General features: G+C 36.6%; 1 protein-coding gene across 4 annotated transcripts in view; it reads right to left on the bottom strand.

Moving 5' to 3' along the window:
- Positions 1-5,827: 5,827 nt before the first annotated feature.
- The window catches only part of CDIN1 (CDAN1 interacting nuclease 1), a 124,551-nt gene continuing 115,320 nt past the window's right edge, over positions 5,828-15,058 (bottom strand). For 3 of the 4 annotated variants that reach the window (XM_084208053.1, XM_084208055.1, XM_084208056.1), the window contains 2 exons: positions 8,401-8,551; positions 5,828-7,586 (listed from right to left, as the gene is read on the bottom strand). In XM_084208053.1, coding sequence (XP_084064179.1) covers positions 8,416-8,551 — 136 coding nt within the window. In that variant the 3' untranslated portion in view covers positions 5,828-7,586; positions 8,401-8,415. Of the gene's footprint in view, positions 7,645-8,400; positions 8,552-15,058 lie in introns of all 4 variants that reach the window. The other variant, XM_084208054.1, reaches the window with a different exon arrangement.

The raw sequence follows: 15,058 nt of genomic DNA, 5'->3' as shown, positions 1-15,058 counted from the left end.
CATAAAACAGTTGTGCAAATGGATAGGAGTGTTTCAAGCCAAATATAGCATGGATTAGGCAAATGGAAGACAAAAGTAAATCTATGACACTTCATATCTTGCATTCTTACGACACATCTCCTTGTCATGCCAGAAAATGTTGCTGAGCTTCCAGGGTCTGTGGGTTGCTGGAGCACAAATAACTCTCAACCTCTCCTCTGCCTTCAGCAAACCTTACAGAAAAGCTGGGATGAAAGGAAAGCACAGGAAAACAACTGTCAACTGGCCTCCAACTTTTGGCAAGCCAGTACGAGCTCGTCAGTACAGCTGAGGAACTAGACTAGTATCAGCAGAATCTTTTGAGATGATAAGCCAAGCTGAGAATTGAGAATTTGGACCTTCATGGCAAATGTACACCTAAGCAAAAAAACTTGTTACTTCTTCATGATCCATTTAGCAGACTCTTTTCTATTATTTATTTTGTTTAAGTAAATTTTTATTTCACAAACTGAGCAGTAAGCCCTGTGTCTTCTGACTATGAAGACTGGTGTTAGAAGTTTTAAGAGCACATCTTATGAAGGATACATCTCATTATTCCATATTTCATTGGTGACAGCTAACCATCAAACTCTGTCATAGTCCTGAAACACTGAATGCTTTAACTTATTGACTTCAAATTACACATTCAAAACTTTGTGAATCAAATCAAGTATTTATTTCCAAAGGGTGAGATTAAAATTCAAACTAAACAGAACACTGAAGTAGTTTGAAGTCAGCAAGTTAAAACTAAAAATATACTAGCAAATATTATGTGCAAGAAGGAAAAGAATAATAGGAGAAAAAAATGCTGAATTTGTGATGAATCTGGATGGGGGCATTATAAAGGGTCCAGCCTAAATAGAAGATACCAACTTGTCACTGAAGGAACATATTTCCTGAAATCTTGTACATAATGAGTTTGTAAAACATGAGACACGTATAGAGTAACAAATATAATCATAACATTAAAAACTTTCTTTGAAAAAATGCTGGAAGAGTTTGTGGTGTTTTTTTGAGTAAATATAGAAATGGTCAGAAAAAAAAAGCAGATACCAGATTTACTCTCCATATGCATTTATAATTGGATGAGATATAACATGCTTATTACAGCAAAAAAATGATTTAGATAAGATTGGAAAACTATTTCTAACTAAATAAAGATGGGTAGGGGAATGGATTCCCATCATCTTTCTAAGCATGTCCATAATTGCAGATTTTTAGGACTAGATTAGACAGACATTTAAGCTGATCTCTATAGACAGTTGTGCCTCAGAAGAAGGATGAAACTGCGTCTTGAGACTCAACTGTGCCTACTTTTTTTTTTTATGATGCGTAGCCAGACTATTTTTTTCTAAGTGTATTTTATCATTTGTATGTAATGCAGTGCCCAACACATTAATATAAGGCTGCTTGAAGTGTGTATGGAAATAAACTGATCAAACTAATTTTATTTTTTCCCATTCATTATGAAGCTATCATGCTGAGGCAAAATACAAAATGGAGTGTGGCATGAATGCTTGCTATGGAAAAGCAAAAGAAAATTAACAAGAAAAAATTAAATCCAATACATCCATACCTAATAAAAGATGTTTTCTCATAATAAAACTTGCATTTTCACAGTACTCTTCTTACTAGGAGTTTCAAGGACCTTTCAGAAATCTTCTCAGCACCCCTGAGGCACTTTGGGAGGCGAGACCACAACTGTGCAGCATCACGTTGGAGACAGAAGCCCCAGTGTGTCCAGGTCAAGTTCTGAAAGCTGCTGGCTCTCAGCAGGGCTGGGCCTGGGCTCCTCCAGGTGTAGCTCATCCCCTCTCCCATGTCATGCTCTTTCAACATCACTGTCACTGAACTTGCAGAAATGTCTCCCTGATCTCACCAACGCTTAAACACAGGATACCACCTTCTGCAACAGGAAAAAATGCTGATTTACTGCCCTTTCCTGAAGACCTCCACCAACACACCTATACTGGGCAAATATAAGGGACTTCTATAAGAGAAAGGGTAGTTGGTATTTATTAGCAGCAAAAATAATGCTTGTGTATATTTGCTTTATATTATCATCATATACATACAAATTTTCATATAAATAAATATTTTAAAAGAAAACAATTGCTTTCCTTTGATCTAGTGTCCTGCCTTCTCTCCTTAGGACAGAGACCCAGACAGATTTTATGTCTTGTGTAGCATGCTGAACCACAGATTCTTGCTCTTGGCAAGAATCTCTCACTGAAATTATAAAATAATAATATATTACACATTTGTGTCCTAATGCTATAGTCATAAATGCTGAAATACTGAATTTGCATAAAGTTTATGACCTTGACTTGGTGCTTGTTTATGCATTTTCAAAAATAATTATTTAATACTGTTGTTTGACCATTTTTTATGTCTGATTTAAGTTAACAGTGACTTGGGCCATGCAAATAGTTGTTGCTGTGTAAATGAGTATTTCTCCATGTTGGTATTATTTTCCTTCCTTACTCAGAGGTAAATACATTATAGTAAATCTGTCTGTTTGCAGACAGCTGGACATCAATAAAAATCTGTTAAATGTCTGTATGAGAAAGAAGTGGTTGTCTGCTATTGGGTAGATTCACTTTCTAAAAAACCTTAACTTAGCACTAATATGCCTTTAACTACCCTTTAACACCACATCTTGTGCATCACTATTAAAAGCAACAGCAAAATGCATTTATACAATATAGGGAATAAACCCCCACAACTCTCTAATAATAATGACAATAACCTTAGCCAAGGAAATTTCTCTATTTCTCTAAAATTAATAACTAGCTGGGGTTAATGGCCACTGGCTTCACCTTAGGCCCTCAATTAATCCCTGAACCTCAATTGTTATTACCTAATTGACTTAGTTTCATTTCATTTTAACATTTCAAAGTGATCTTCCCAAAATCACAGTGACAGAGTAACGTGGTCTCTGCAGATACGCACTGACATGGTTTCAATACCGTTACCCCGTCTCCGTGCGCCGGCATTGACATTTCATTTTGCGCTGACACCGCAGTGCCACATCTATGGATCTGTGCAGATGACATGTGATTGTTCACGTTAGGTGAAAGCCTGGCCAGAAGCGAGGGCACACAGACATCCTTTGCAGGAGCATGATGCCAGCTGAGAGCTGCTAAGAATTACTGTTATCATTTTTAATAATGTTATCATTGCAAATATGATTTGTATGTTTGTAAACAGAAGAAATATCAAATGTGAAATCTTGCTGGCTTCCTTAAATAAACACACAAACAAAATTTTTTTTACTTAGATCACTTAAAAAAATAGCACCAGGTAATATATTTAAAGAGTTTTTTTGATATTACCACTTCATGCTTATTTGAAGCTGCAAACAAATTATGCAAATCCTCTGTGTTCAAATATCACCATATCAATGTAAGCAGCTGAATACTCTAAGACCTATCCCTAAACCAAGAAATCCTCATAAAAAGAGGGCATCAAAATAGAGTCTTTTTATTATGTGGAAAAGTTTTTGAAAAGTTTTTTGAAGCTCTTTGATCCAGCTCTGGAATAATTTTGGTAGATTACTATTGTATGAAACCCATAATTTATAGTAGGTGACCTCAGCTGCTCTTTGTATAACAGCCATATATGAAACAATAGCAGGAAAGTAAAAAATACAAGAGGAACTAAAACTGCTCTGTTTATTATGTAGCTCATAATTACATCTTCCTTATTTAATCTTTTGAATCCTGGCATGTTTTTAATAATACAGATTCAATTAATATTTACTGTACACAGGAGAGTTAGTTTTGAGTAACGCATTTAGACTATCCAAACTTTGTGTAACTTGTGACCTTTCCCTAACCTAAGCAAGGTCTACTTTATACAGATCGTACTAGATAGACGGTTTCTCTATAAATGGTGAGGTTGCTGCCAAGCTCCCATTGTTAGCTAGTTCATTTTTCAACAGGCACACTTTAGGTTCCTATCACACCACTGTAAAGAGCAAGCCCTTGAGGTTTCTTCTTTTGTCAATGTAATAAAAAGGTTATTTCTGAATAACCTGAAAATCCACAACAAATCACCCTTTGTGACTTAGAATAACATGATAGGAGGAATTTTTTATTGTTTCTGCAAACAGCCTCCCATTTCATTCTGTAATATTAAATCGATACTTGAGCAGCATTTGTTCTAATGTAATTTATCTCATCCTTGAAATAACAAACCCATGTTTCTAACAACTGTTACCCTAGTTCAGTATCCACCATCTAACAGCAGAAGATCCCTTTAGAAGACGCTATCTATTGTAAGACTACATCAGATGAAGCAACACCAAGAATCAAGTCAAATTCTGTGCGCTTTTTTTAACCCTTGAGGATTTGTTATCAACTCTGGTAAATAACAACACCCTGTAGGATGCATAGGCTCTTGCCAGATTGACTGTGATGTGGAAATGGGGAGAAGGCCATCTTTTCCACTCTGAACCAAGCAGAGCTGCCACAGGAGGAAAGCTAAATCTTTAACTTCAGCCGATCTCCTAGCAGAAGTACTGCACAAAAAAGGCACGAACTCACAGAAGGCAAGGCTCCCTAATGAAAGAGATGCTTTGACAGCTGAATTCCTAATATTTCCTTTGCCTATTTTCTATTAGCACAGAAGCACTAAGTCCTTTGTACAACTGTACTCTCAACTGGGGAGTGAGTGATTAGTCTGCACAAAGTGTGCTCTGTTTGGTGAGTACTCCCAGCCTGCAGAAATGACCTGTGTTTCATACCAAGAGTATGAAGAGCATCACAATGGTTACCCATTGCAAAGCCATGTGGAAGTTTTGGGGACAGTCTCCCTGGAATCCAGAGCCGCTATTTAAATTAGAGTAAGAGCAAAATTGCTTTACATGGTTGGTCAGTTCAAATGTATACAGAAATGGAAACAGCACTCTTCAGATGTAGTAACAGAAACAGAAGCAGGTGGTAGAAAACATGGTAGAAAACTTTTCAAATGGACACATGAGCAAATGGGAAGATATTGAATAAATAAAAGTGAAATGGTTAAAATAAGATGGAACATTAAAAGGGGAGGACTGGAAAATGGGAAGAGGCATTCACAGTCTTTTGTAGTAGTCTAGATGGTGGAAAAATCCAAAAACCAATACCAAGAAAGAATGACTTTTTGAATGAGCAAATGGAACAGGATGAAAACTATTCATGAACTACCAGTACCAATAATGTAATGAGGTAAGCCAAATAAGACATTTGGTCCCTTTTCTTCAGCTTTAGACAAAATTTTTTCTGCTCTGAGCTGTCTTTAGGTAAAAATTATTAAACTCATACTAATAATGTGACCCCAGAATACAGAAATGGTAAAATCTCTGTTTTCTTCCTATACTAGAGTGTGTGACCCACCATTGTGTTGTTCCTTCTTTACAAAGAAGTTTCGCTTCCCTGCTCAGTACAATTACATCAATTTCTAAACCTCAGAACAGGCCTTATAACAGTGGTTGTAAGAGCAGATGCCTGCAAGTCTATATATGCCAGTGAGAACATCATTCAGTTTTATGTTCACTTCTGTTTTCTGGCTTGGCATAATTCATTAGCACACTCTACAGAATACTCCATAAAACTGAATTTGGTTTTAATGTTAAGGTTCTAATGGCCACAACATTATTTAAGAAAACCAAACCAAGAAAAAACCCACATACAAACAGCATTGCCTTCCTCTTTAATATTAAAGTTGATGTTTACATCTGATAAAAAGAGAAAATAGCCAAATAAAGGGCTATTTTTTCAGTATACAAGCAGTAAAACGAAACAGTCCTATTTTTTTTTTTAATGTTTTACATTCAGCATTTAAAATCGTGACACAGCAGAGTTTTTGTAGCGGCAAAGCTTTTTTGACAGCACGCAATGAAATTGGTACAGTATATAGACTTTTGTGGTTAATTTCATCCTCATTCTAATACAGATTCTTTAAGTGGGCAATATATGAAGATGAGTTCAAAGCTCTGATTAAAGACAGCTGTACTGCTTTCCAACCTGTTATATCACAGCATTAGGTAGAGGAATAAATACACAAATATAAGCCTAAACTGATTTATCTGTGTGTCTCCACATAAATTTGTTTAATGTAAAAACAAATAAAGAAAAGCTTTGATGAAGGTTAGCAGAATTTTCAACATCTGTGCAGATAAATTTAATTTATTCAAAAAGAAAAAGCAGCATTAGTCTATCATGTAAAGGCTGATTTAAATTATTTCATACAACAGAAAGCATATGCAGTAGCTAAAACAAATACCATTTGCCTTTAAAACCCATTTCACTAAAACAACCATTACTTCCGAATTTTCTGCTATGACAATGTTCAGTTATTCTTTCTTTTTTATTCTCTTGTTGATTTTACACATTCCACTAACCTAAACCATAGGTAAAAGTCCCAGGGGAGTAACACCCTAAATGTAGCTTTTGTGTGTTGCAAAAGGCAGGTACATTCACAGACTGCTCCTGTGAATCTGTACGGGCAGATACCCTACAGCTGGTCAGGTAAAATAAGATCGGCACAAAACCTTAAACAGCTGAATGCAAATGAGTTACAGGTGCTTGAATATTTTTGAAGAACAAATCTCTTCACTATAACACGTTCAAAACCAGGAAAATATCTCTATACAACAATAACTCAGTGGAGCTATACTAGTTTATCTCAGCAGCAAGGGACAGAGTACTAGAAGATCAAAGACATTTTTTCTTGAAAATGAAAGATTTGTCAAAATTATAAACTCCTGTCTAAAACTTACTAGAAAGTGTTAAGGTGAAAACTAAAAATTAAAAATAAAAATACTGTGTATGCATCTGAAAACTACAGCTGAAAAACTCCTGAATAGGATTAATATCCTTTCCACTCAAGGCAAGACTCTAAAAAGTCTGCACATGATTTTTGAAAACATACAGGCACACAATGTATCACTTCAACTCAAAAAAGGTGATGAATATGCACTGTAATGTTTTAGAGACCCTTTCTTTCTGGAAAAGATCATCAACTTGTGCTTTAGGGAGACTGTTATCAGACCTTTATTTCTACAGTTGAATCCATAGCTCTTCTTCTCAGAAAATCTGAACATGATAAGCATACATGCAAATCTCTGACATTTTCAAATATTTTGTCCTTTCCTGAGTAATAGTTAGCACAGAGAAGAGTACTGAAGTGTGTCAAGCCCAACAAGCCGCTGTCATTAAGAAATGTCTGAGAGCACAAACCTGAGACCCAATCTTGCTCCTCTGAGTGGCAATGTGGATGGAAAAAGAAGAGACTGAACTCAAAACTTCATGAAGGGCTAACACCCACCTCAGTGAACTTCTGATCTTGGTGGTGATAACAAGAGAAAAACAAGGCTCTTACAAGAAAACAAGTACGCAGGAAACTTCAGTCCATTTGTGTGCTTTATTTGTCTTGTGGAACTGATCCAGTATGAAGCACTGTTGTATCTTTTTTAAATTCCCCTTCTTGAACACCAGGATGGCAAACTCCTTCAGAAATAACTCACGTAGAAAGCTCCTGCATGTTGATCTTTTGGACTTCAGTGTGCCAGAAATTTGCTACAGTACCTGGAGGGGTAAAGAGAGATTCCTTCCTTAGTCAGTTAAAGAAAAATTTCTAAATTCCCTGGGGGTGAGGAAGAGAAAAAGACAAAACATGAGTTATTTTTGAGTCATTAAAATACTTACTAAGCCTCCCCCACACTACCCCCAAACTTCACAGGCTTATATACATAAAATAAAAGCTGTGTTCTTTGCTTTCACTCCCTTCCAAAATCTCCTATTTTTTAACTGTTAACTTGGGATTCCACTGCTGATTTTAACAATCAGATAGTGACAAAGCACATACGCCAATTATTATCTCCAAATCTGGCTATTTACTGCAACAGCCACGATCCTCTCTTACCACTAGAGCTTTACCAGCTTTGCCTTATATTGTTTTAAGACCCAAAACAACAGTCTTCACCAAACCTCCACATCACTGTAGGTGTTTTAGTCACATCACTAGCACATAATGAATTCATAAAAAGCACTTAATTTTATAGGTGACTCTGTAACAGGGATAAGAACTGAAAGCTCCACCTTTCAGCCTCTGCATTTTTGTCTTTGTTTAGAATGCTTGAAGAAGCCATCCGGAAGGAAGAAAGATTATGAGTATCTCGAAACTAGCTGTTTGACAGAGACAGAACTGCTGATAATGAGTGGGTTGTGTCTGTCTTTTTTGGCTGATCACAACAGAGGTCTGAAGCAAAACAGAAACTCTTGATATGTTTGTGTAAAGCAGCAGTAGCATAAGGGCAGGCAGCAGGAGTTCAGCTGAAGTTCAGGGCAGATGCTGCCATTAGTTTACACTGCAGGAAAGTAAAATTGCTTCCGGATTTACCTCTTCCTCCCAACATCAGCGCTGAGCCATGCTGTGTCGCAGAGTCACAATGTCAGTAGGGAAGCAGTCTTTGAGCAGGATACCACGCTCACGATGGCAGTCCAGCTCTTCAATAAACCCGTACCAGTAGATGACTAATCCGGGGCCAAATCTATCAAACAAAAAAGAAAAATTAACTAATGTACCTGTGTTAGGAGGATTTCAATTTCTCACCTCTGTGGTTCCAATGCAAATCTGGTAACTTCACTGCAAAATTAGAGGGAGTATTTAACCTCTGTTTAATCTTCAAATTTTGAATGTGCAATTGATTGATGTCAATAGTACCTGATTCCAGGAATAAAAATGCTATTTAGAGACTCATAGAATCCACATCAGCATTTCAGTTTTTTATTTTTGAATCTTCTGCACATGTCAGTAAAAGATACCTATGTATTAAATACTAAATAACATTCAGTAACTGTGATGTACAGAGAAATCTCTTTTGACATGCACCCTACTCCTTTAGATTTCTGTGTGCAGACATTAAAGATACAAGGTTTTACACATGCCCCAGTTCATTCGAATTATAATACCATGAAGATAACAATGAATCCTTAAAATATAATCTCTACAATGAGCTATTATTCAGGTAATTATTAACATAAAGCACAATTCAGAAGAAACAGAAAGTTTGTGTTGTAATGGCTCTGAAATGTGCCTCAGGAATTCCTCAGATATTGCTAACTCTGACTGATCCCCACTAGGCAATCTCAGGAAGTAGCCCCATGGACTATTTTACCCATCAGGAAGTTCAGACCTTCAGGCTGGGTTCATAAAGAAGTAATCACTATCAATCACTGTGTACTGCGATATGTTTTGCACATCAGTTTCACGTTTTTCCTACTGAGAGCACTTAATTAAAGGGCAGCACTACTTCTGGTGTAGTGTTGCAGGAATTTTACAGTGGAATCATAAATTATGAATGTTGGGTTAATAAAAGGATGTCTAAAAACAGAACTGCTTTCTGTAGTCTAACATTACAGCAGTCTGTACAACATTAGGCCAAAAAGCTTTTTCTTTCCTTGATTTATTATATGCTGTAGTGAACTTGCCAAAACCAACAGTGCAGGATGAGCTGTTAGGTACCGTCTGTACAAGAAAAAGTTCAATAGAATGTCATGTAATGGTTTATATGCAGTTGTACTCAGGATTCAACCAATATGGTAGCCAATTTCTGTTAACATTTAATTTTAATAAATATGCGCCGAGGGGAGGCACGGTAACCTAAATGTCCACTGAGCAGACAATACAAGCCCTCAAAGCCATGGGTAGTGCCAGACTGGCTTCGTGAGGGTGGTTTCTTTCCAACAATGCGGAGAAAACTCTATTTGATGTGCTCGAGTAAAGGAATAGGAATCAAAGGAAAAAGAAACCCCTGTGGCTTCCTCCTGCAGTTTCAATTAGATGTGGTACTCTCTTGCCTGAAACTGCTGCAGAGCATTGTAATATTTTGGTCTATGGCTACTACTCTTCAACCTCCAAGTGGCCACAGTTCAGTGGCAGAGTAAATTACCCTCAGCATAGATGAGGCCAGACTTTTTGCATTTGAAAGGTGATATTTGAAAGTTGAAAGGCTAAAACTCTGACACATCTGGTTGTACTAAGTAACATATCCTAACACGCCTGGCAATAAATACAGTACAGACTAAAAAGTGGCTAATATGAAGGATGATGCTGCCTATACCCAATTCCTAATTTTATCTGGTTGGCCAACAACTTCAGCTTCCATGGACTTCTTTCCATTGTCCATTGCCTAAGCTCCTGTGGGGCCAAACCGTGCAGAACCTCACTGCACCTGCAAGCCCAAAGACCCAAGCAGGGGAGAGGGACCAAGGCAAGTGATGCTTACAGCCTCTGGTGAGAGACAGCAGTTTGCTGATCCAGGAGAGTACCTGACTTTTGTTACTTCACAGACAACATATCTGCTCCCACATCAAGCAAATATAGAAATGGGTAATCGGATGGGGATGTACTTATGTACTAACCAAAATTATTTTAAAAGCAAAAATCCCCAGAAGATAGGGAGCAGACCTTACATTTCTAATGGGCTATTTTGTGCAAGGCAGAAGGTATGAAATGTATGCAAGTAGTTACTCATTATGAGCACATGTGCCAGGTAAAATCCTGATGCTAATGAGCAGCTGCTCAACCAAGTTCTGAAGGGCTCATTTTGCTGTGCGGCAGTCTGAATCCCCCACCCACCATAAAATGCATGTGGCACTGTGCTTAAGTAATTTGTTTAGTAGTTTTTTGAAACTGTAGTTTTAAATAAAATTACTATTTTGAGATGCCTCAAAAGGCTAATTTATGTCTTGTGAGCAGATCACCTCAGCTGAAGCACAATTTTGGAGGTGCTTAAAAAATTGTGTTCAGAAATACCAAATTTGATAATAAAATTATGTACAAGAACATCTGCAGACTGTTAATGGCAGGAGCAAGTACATCTTCGGCATGAAAACATCCATCAATCCTGCATCTGACTGTGGTGTTACAGCAAAACTGTTTGCCCTGTGCTGTCTAGGTTGCACTTTTTCAACTCTATTGTGCCATTCGTTCTATTATAGCTCTATATCATAAAGCTCCTGTGTATGATCACATAAAAACCCATGCCATACTTTTGTTTACTGCACTTAAGTGCAGAGTGCTTAAGACCAAAATAAAGTGCAGAGTACTTAAGACCCGAATAAACTTGTTGGCCCATTAAGCATTTGCCACTGACTATCGGGAACTCCTGCTGCTAAGTGCTAATTTCTCTCTCATTAACACCCAGAGTTGGCAAACCACAAACAATGGCATCGGTTAATTACTGCTGCCTTAATTTGAAAAGACACTTAACCTTTTTGTGTATGGGGGTGAGATAGAGAAATGTAACCTAAAAGTAAGAACCCCCTACACTTTTTTAATTTGACTCCTTCCCGAGTGGAGATATGACACTCTGAGGAATGAAAGTCATTGCTGTGAATTACAAAGTAAAGCTACAAATTGATTTCTTGCATCAGTTGTAACACTGAACAAGTTAAGTGACTGACTGTGGTTTACCCAGGAGAATGAACTAAAATGACAGAATGCATACTTGGTATTGCTATGGAAAGGGGAGGCATTCAGTAGCTCTGAGGAGCATAGAAAATCTTTGAATGTACCAATTTGGTTCTAAAACTGTATAGATACAAGACAGGCCAGGTTATCTTATTTCATATGAAAGACACACTTGAGAAAGTTTAGGCTTAAATTGAAAATCAACCTTAGAATTTAACAAACTGTTGGACTCCTATGGATTTTCTTCTTTCCTAGAAAAAAATATCTAAATCCCTGAAAATATGCTGGTATTTCTTCTCCCCGTCTTTAGTTCTTAGGTGTGAAAAGCTTAGGTGTAAAGGAATATGTCCAAAAGTTATACAAAACTGTAATTTTAGCTATTCCAGTGAAAGTACTACTTTTAGAACTTTACTTTTATTAGCGGTTTCTTTTTAAAGCTGAAAAGAAATCCAAGTAACTGAGGATTGGTTGATTCCATGCAGTAAAAATAGAATAAAGAGGAAATACAGATGCAAGAACACAATAAATAGCAAGTGAAAATCATCCACAGAGGTTGCACCAGTTTACTTAAAAAACAGTCAATTGATAGGTAGCTACCATGATATAAATCCCAGTCTAGTCAATGTCCAGTTCTGACATTAGAAGTTGTGACTGACTACGAGGCTGCCAAAGCCAACTCAGGGGCACTAGGGGTGTGAGTACCAGTAGTGCCAAAGGGGAGGCACACAGGCTTCTGACCCCATGGCAGGGCAAGAGGAGAGCAGCACTAAAAAACTTGTGGATTGCTTTAGGCCTAAATTAGGCTTGAAATAAATGACTAAATTTAGTCTAAGTACTAAAGGCAGCACATGGTGTCTTTCAAAAAATCAACTGAAGCACCTGAGATAGAAAAATACAGTTTGAATGTAGTTAAATATAGCTGCAGTCTCAACAAGTTCTTTAGATAAAACTTATATCTAACAATACTATTTGCTCTAAGGAAGTCAGGTTTGCACTAATTTCAGATTGTTCAGAGGAACTCTGTATTGGTTTAATCACATAAATTTTGAAAGAAAATCATAGCTAAAGTGGTACACTGATAATCCTGGGACACTGAGTTTTGTCTTGGAAAGGAGTTTCACAGAGATATACTGTAAAGTCAGAAGGCAAAATTCAGGTAACCCAAAGCCAAATGGTTCTTTGTCTTCAGAAAAAAATCCCAGCAACAACAACAAATTAAGAGATGCCTTAAAATAAAAAGGGAAAGAACACAACTAAGTAAACTATGAATCAGAGTTTAACTTGCCCTCCAGTTGAACCAGTTTTGTGCTAGAACAGAAAAAAGACTTTTATTTATTTATCTAAGTGGCCTAGTAAACTCACACATATTCTACTTCACTTCAAGAGAAACTACTTTCTAGTAATGTCTTTCTTCTGGAATGTCTGTGTGAAGTCCATACCAGCTTCTAAGTATTTGCCTAGACATGTGGCTGTTGTGAGGTGATTTTTTCACGATCACAAAACCTTGCATGTGGTTTTATGAAAAATGCATTTTCAACACACAGCTTGATACTGAACAGAAATGTAAAAGAGCTTGGAATTTTTTTTATATACATGTTCACTTCATTCACTATTAGTCTATTTGTTATAGATGTTCTATATGCATCTCAGCATAACGTAAATAATTTGAATTCCAGAAGACTCTCATAAGAAAATGCTGGCATATGAATTATTATTTCTAATATGCATGCATTTAAACAAGTATTTTATCAAATAGATGCAGCCAAATATTCATGTTACAAAAGTATAACAGTCTACCTGGTTGATAATTTTAATTATGAAGGTCACACCTGAATGTGTCTTTTAAGGACTGCATACTAGTCCCTCACTTTTCAATGCCAGCTAAAAAGCTGGCTTTGTCTCCTTGTTTTTCATTTTAAATATAAAGCAAACCAGAGCATTACCATTTGCATAGCACTACTTGTTTTCTGGGAATGCGGAATTACAAAAGTTCACAAGCAAATTATTACATTCTAAGTCAATTTAACTTTGCTCTTCAGAATCACAGTCGTGAGTAAATAGGTTTTACTTGTAGTACTAATAAACCTTGAAGATAAAATAATTAACCCCCCCCTACAATAATACATAATAAGTTTACTGTTTAAGGATACTCAGCTTTATTTTAGTGTACTTGCAGAAGTCTCATTTGTGTCAGCAGAAGAAATTTACAAATTGGCAGAGCTAGGCTAGTAAGCAACAACTACAGACCACATTTTCAAATAAGGTCAGTTGGCATAAGTCAGCCAACTTCCTTATGTCTAGACCAGTTTACTGCTGTAGATGACACAGCATTATACATCTTGGCCAACATTTAAGAGCCACTGCTCAGAAATGTACTTCGATTAGCAAGAAACTTCCCACTTAGGCAGCTACTGCAGTCCTAATTCAGAACTGTATATAACAAGGTATTTTTTTCTACTGTTCATTTACACAGAGTTTATAATTAAATACAGGTACTTGTGCACTAAGACAGTGCATTTTAAAAATGCACCCTGAATGCAATTTGAAGATAACGGTGGGTGGTGGAGTTTTATCATTCCTGTCAGTTTTCCAATCCGCCACACGATTTTGTGATCCACTGACACACACACACTGTATTACTTTGACTTCATCAGATCTGGTTGAAAGGAGTAAAAAATCCAGTACTTAGCAAATCAAGTAACTGAATGATAATTTTTGCTTACAAAATCTGATCCTTAACCTGTCATCCATAAGGCTGCAATATTTTTGTGCCCAACTCCCTTAAGCTACTTAACACTGACTTCCTACAGTAGTGAGTCAAAAAAAAAAAAATTTGCTTGCAAATGTGGCTCAAAAAAGTTTAACAAGTTCTGATGACATACTTGTAAAGATAATAGGAAACTTGTCCATGGCATGAACAAGTACTACATGCCTCACACACAGATGCAGCAGCATAATGTGTTTCAAGGATCCAGGCATCCAGTTCATGCTGCTCAAGGTAAAATTAAGCAAGTAAACCCTAATCTGCTTTAAGCTTTGATGTTACCACAGTAGCTGGGAAAAATCTTATTTTTACTGAAGACAAGGAAAAAGTCAAAGTCTACTAATACTTTGTGAGACTCCCATTTAACAAGGAGGTTTTAACTTAAAAGCAGGAATTTCTTTGGGTTGAGAAAACTAGGCATTTCCATGAATGCCACAAACTGATATTATATGCAGTTGATATGGAAGTAAGAATTGTCAGGTGAAAAAAAGGTGGATGGAAACTAATATCAGGCCTCTCTCTCTACAGTTACACCTCACTCAGATGTGATTAAATCTTAATTAATTTTTTTACACTAGTTATCTTTTTACCTCTGCAATGAGACAGTTAAAGCTTCAATAAAATAGAAGCATTTCATCAAGCTTATAATATGATTTAATTGCTTGCGACATTTTGAAAAATAAAAACAAATCGAGTGATATTTATGTGGACATAAGGGGACATTTAAAATATTTTAGAATTTTCCATAGCACAGTTTTAAATGCACATTAATAGACTGCACCAGAAACTGTGCAAGTCACTGTCATGAAAATATTATAA

Source organism: Fringilla coelebs (assembly GCF_963513975.1).
Source record: "Fringilla coelebs genome assembly, chromosome: 6".
Classification (NCBI taxonomy): domain Eukaryota; kingdom Metazoa; phylum Chordata; class Aves; order Passeriformes; family Fringillidae; genus Fringilla; species Fringilla coelebs.
Note: the sequence above shows the minus strand (reverse complement) of the source record. Positions and strands in the feature narration are given on the sequence as shown.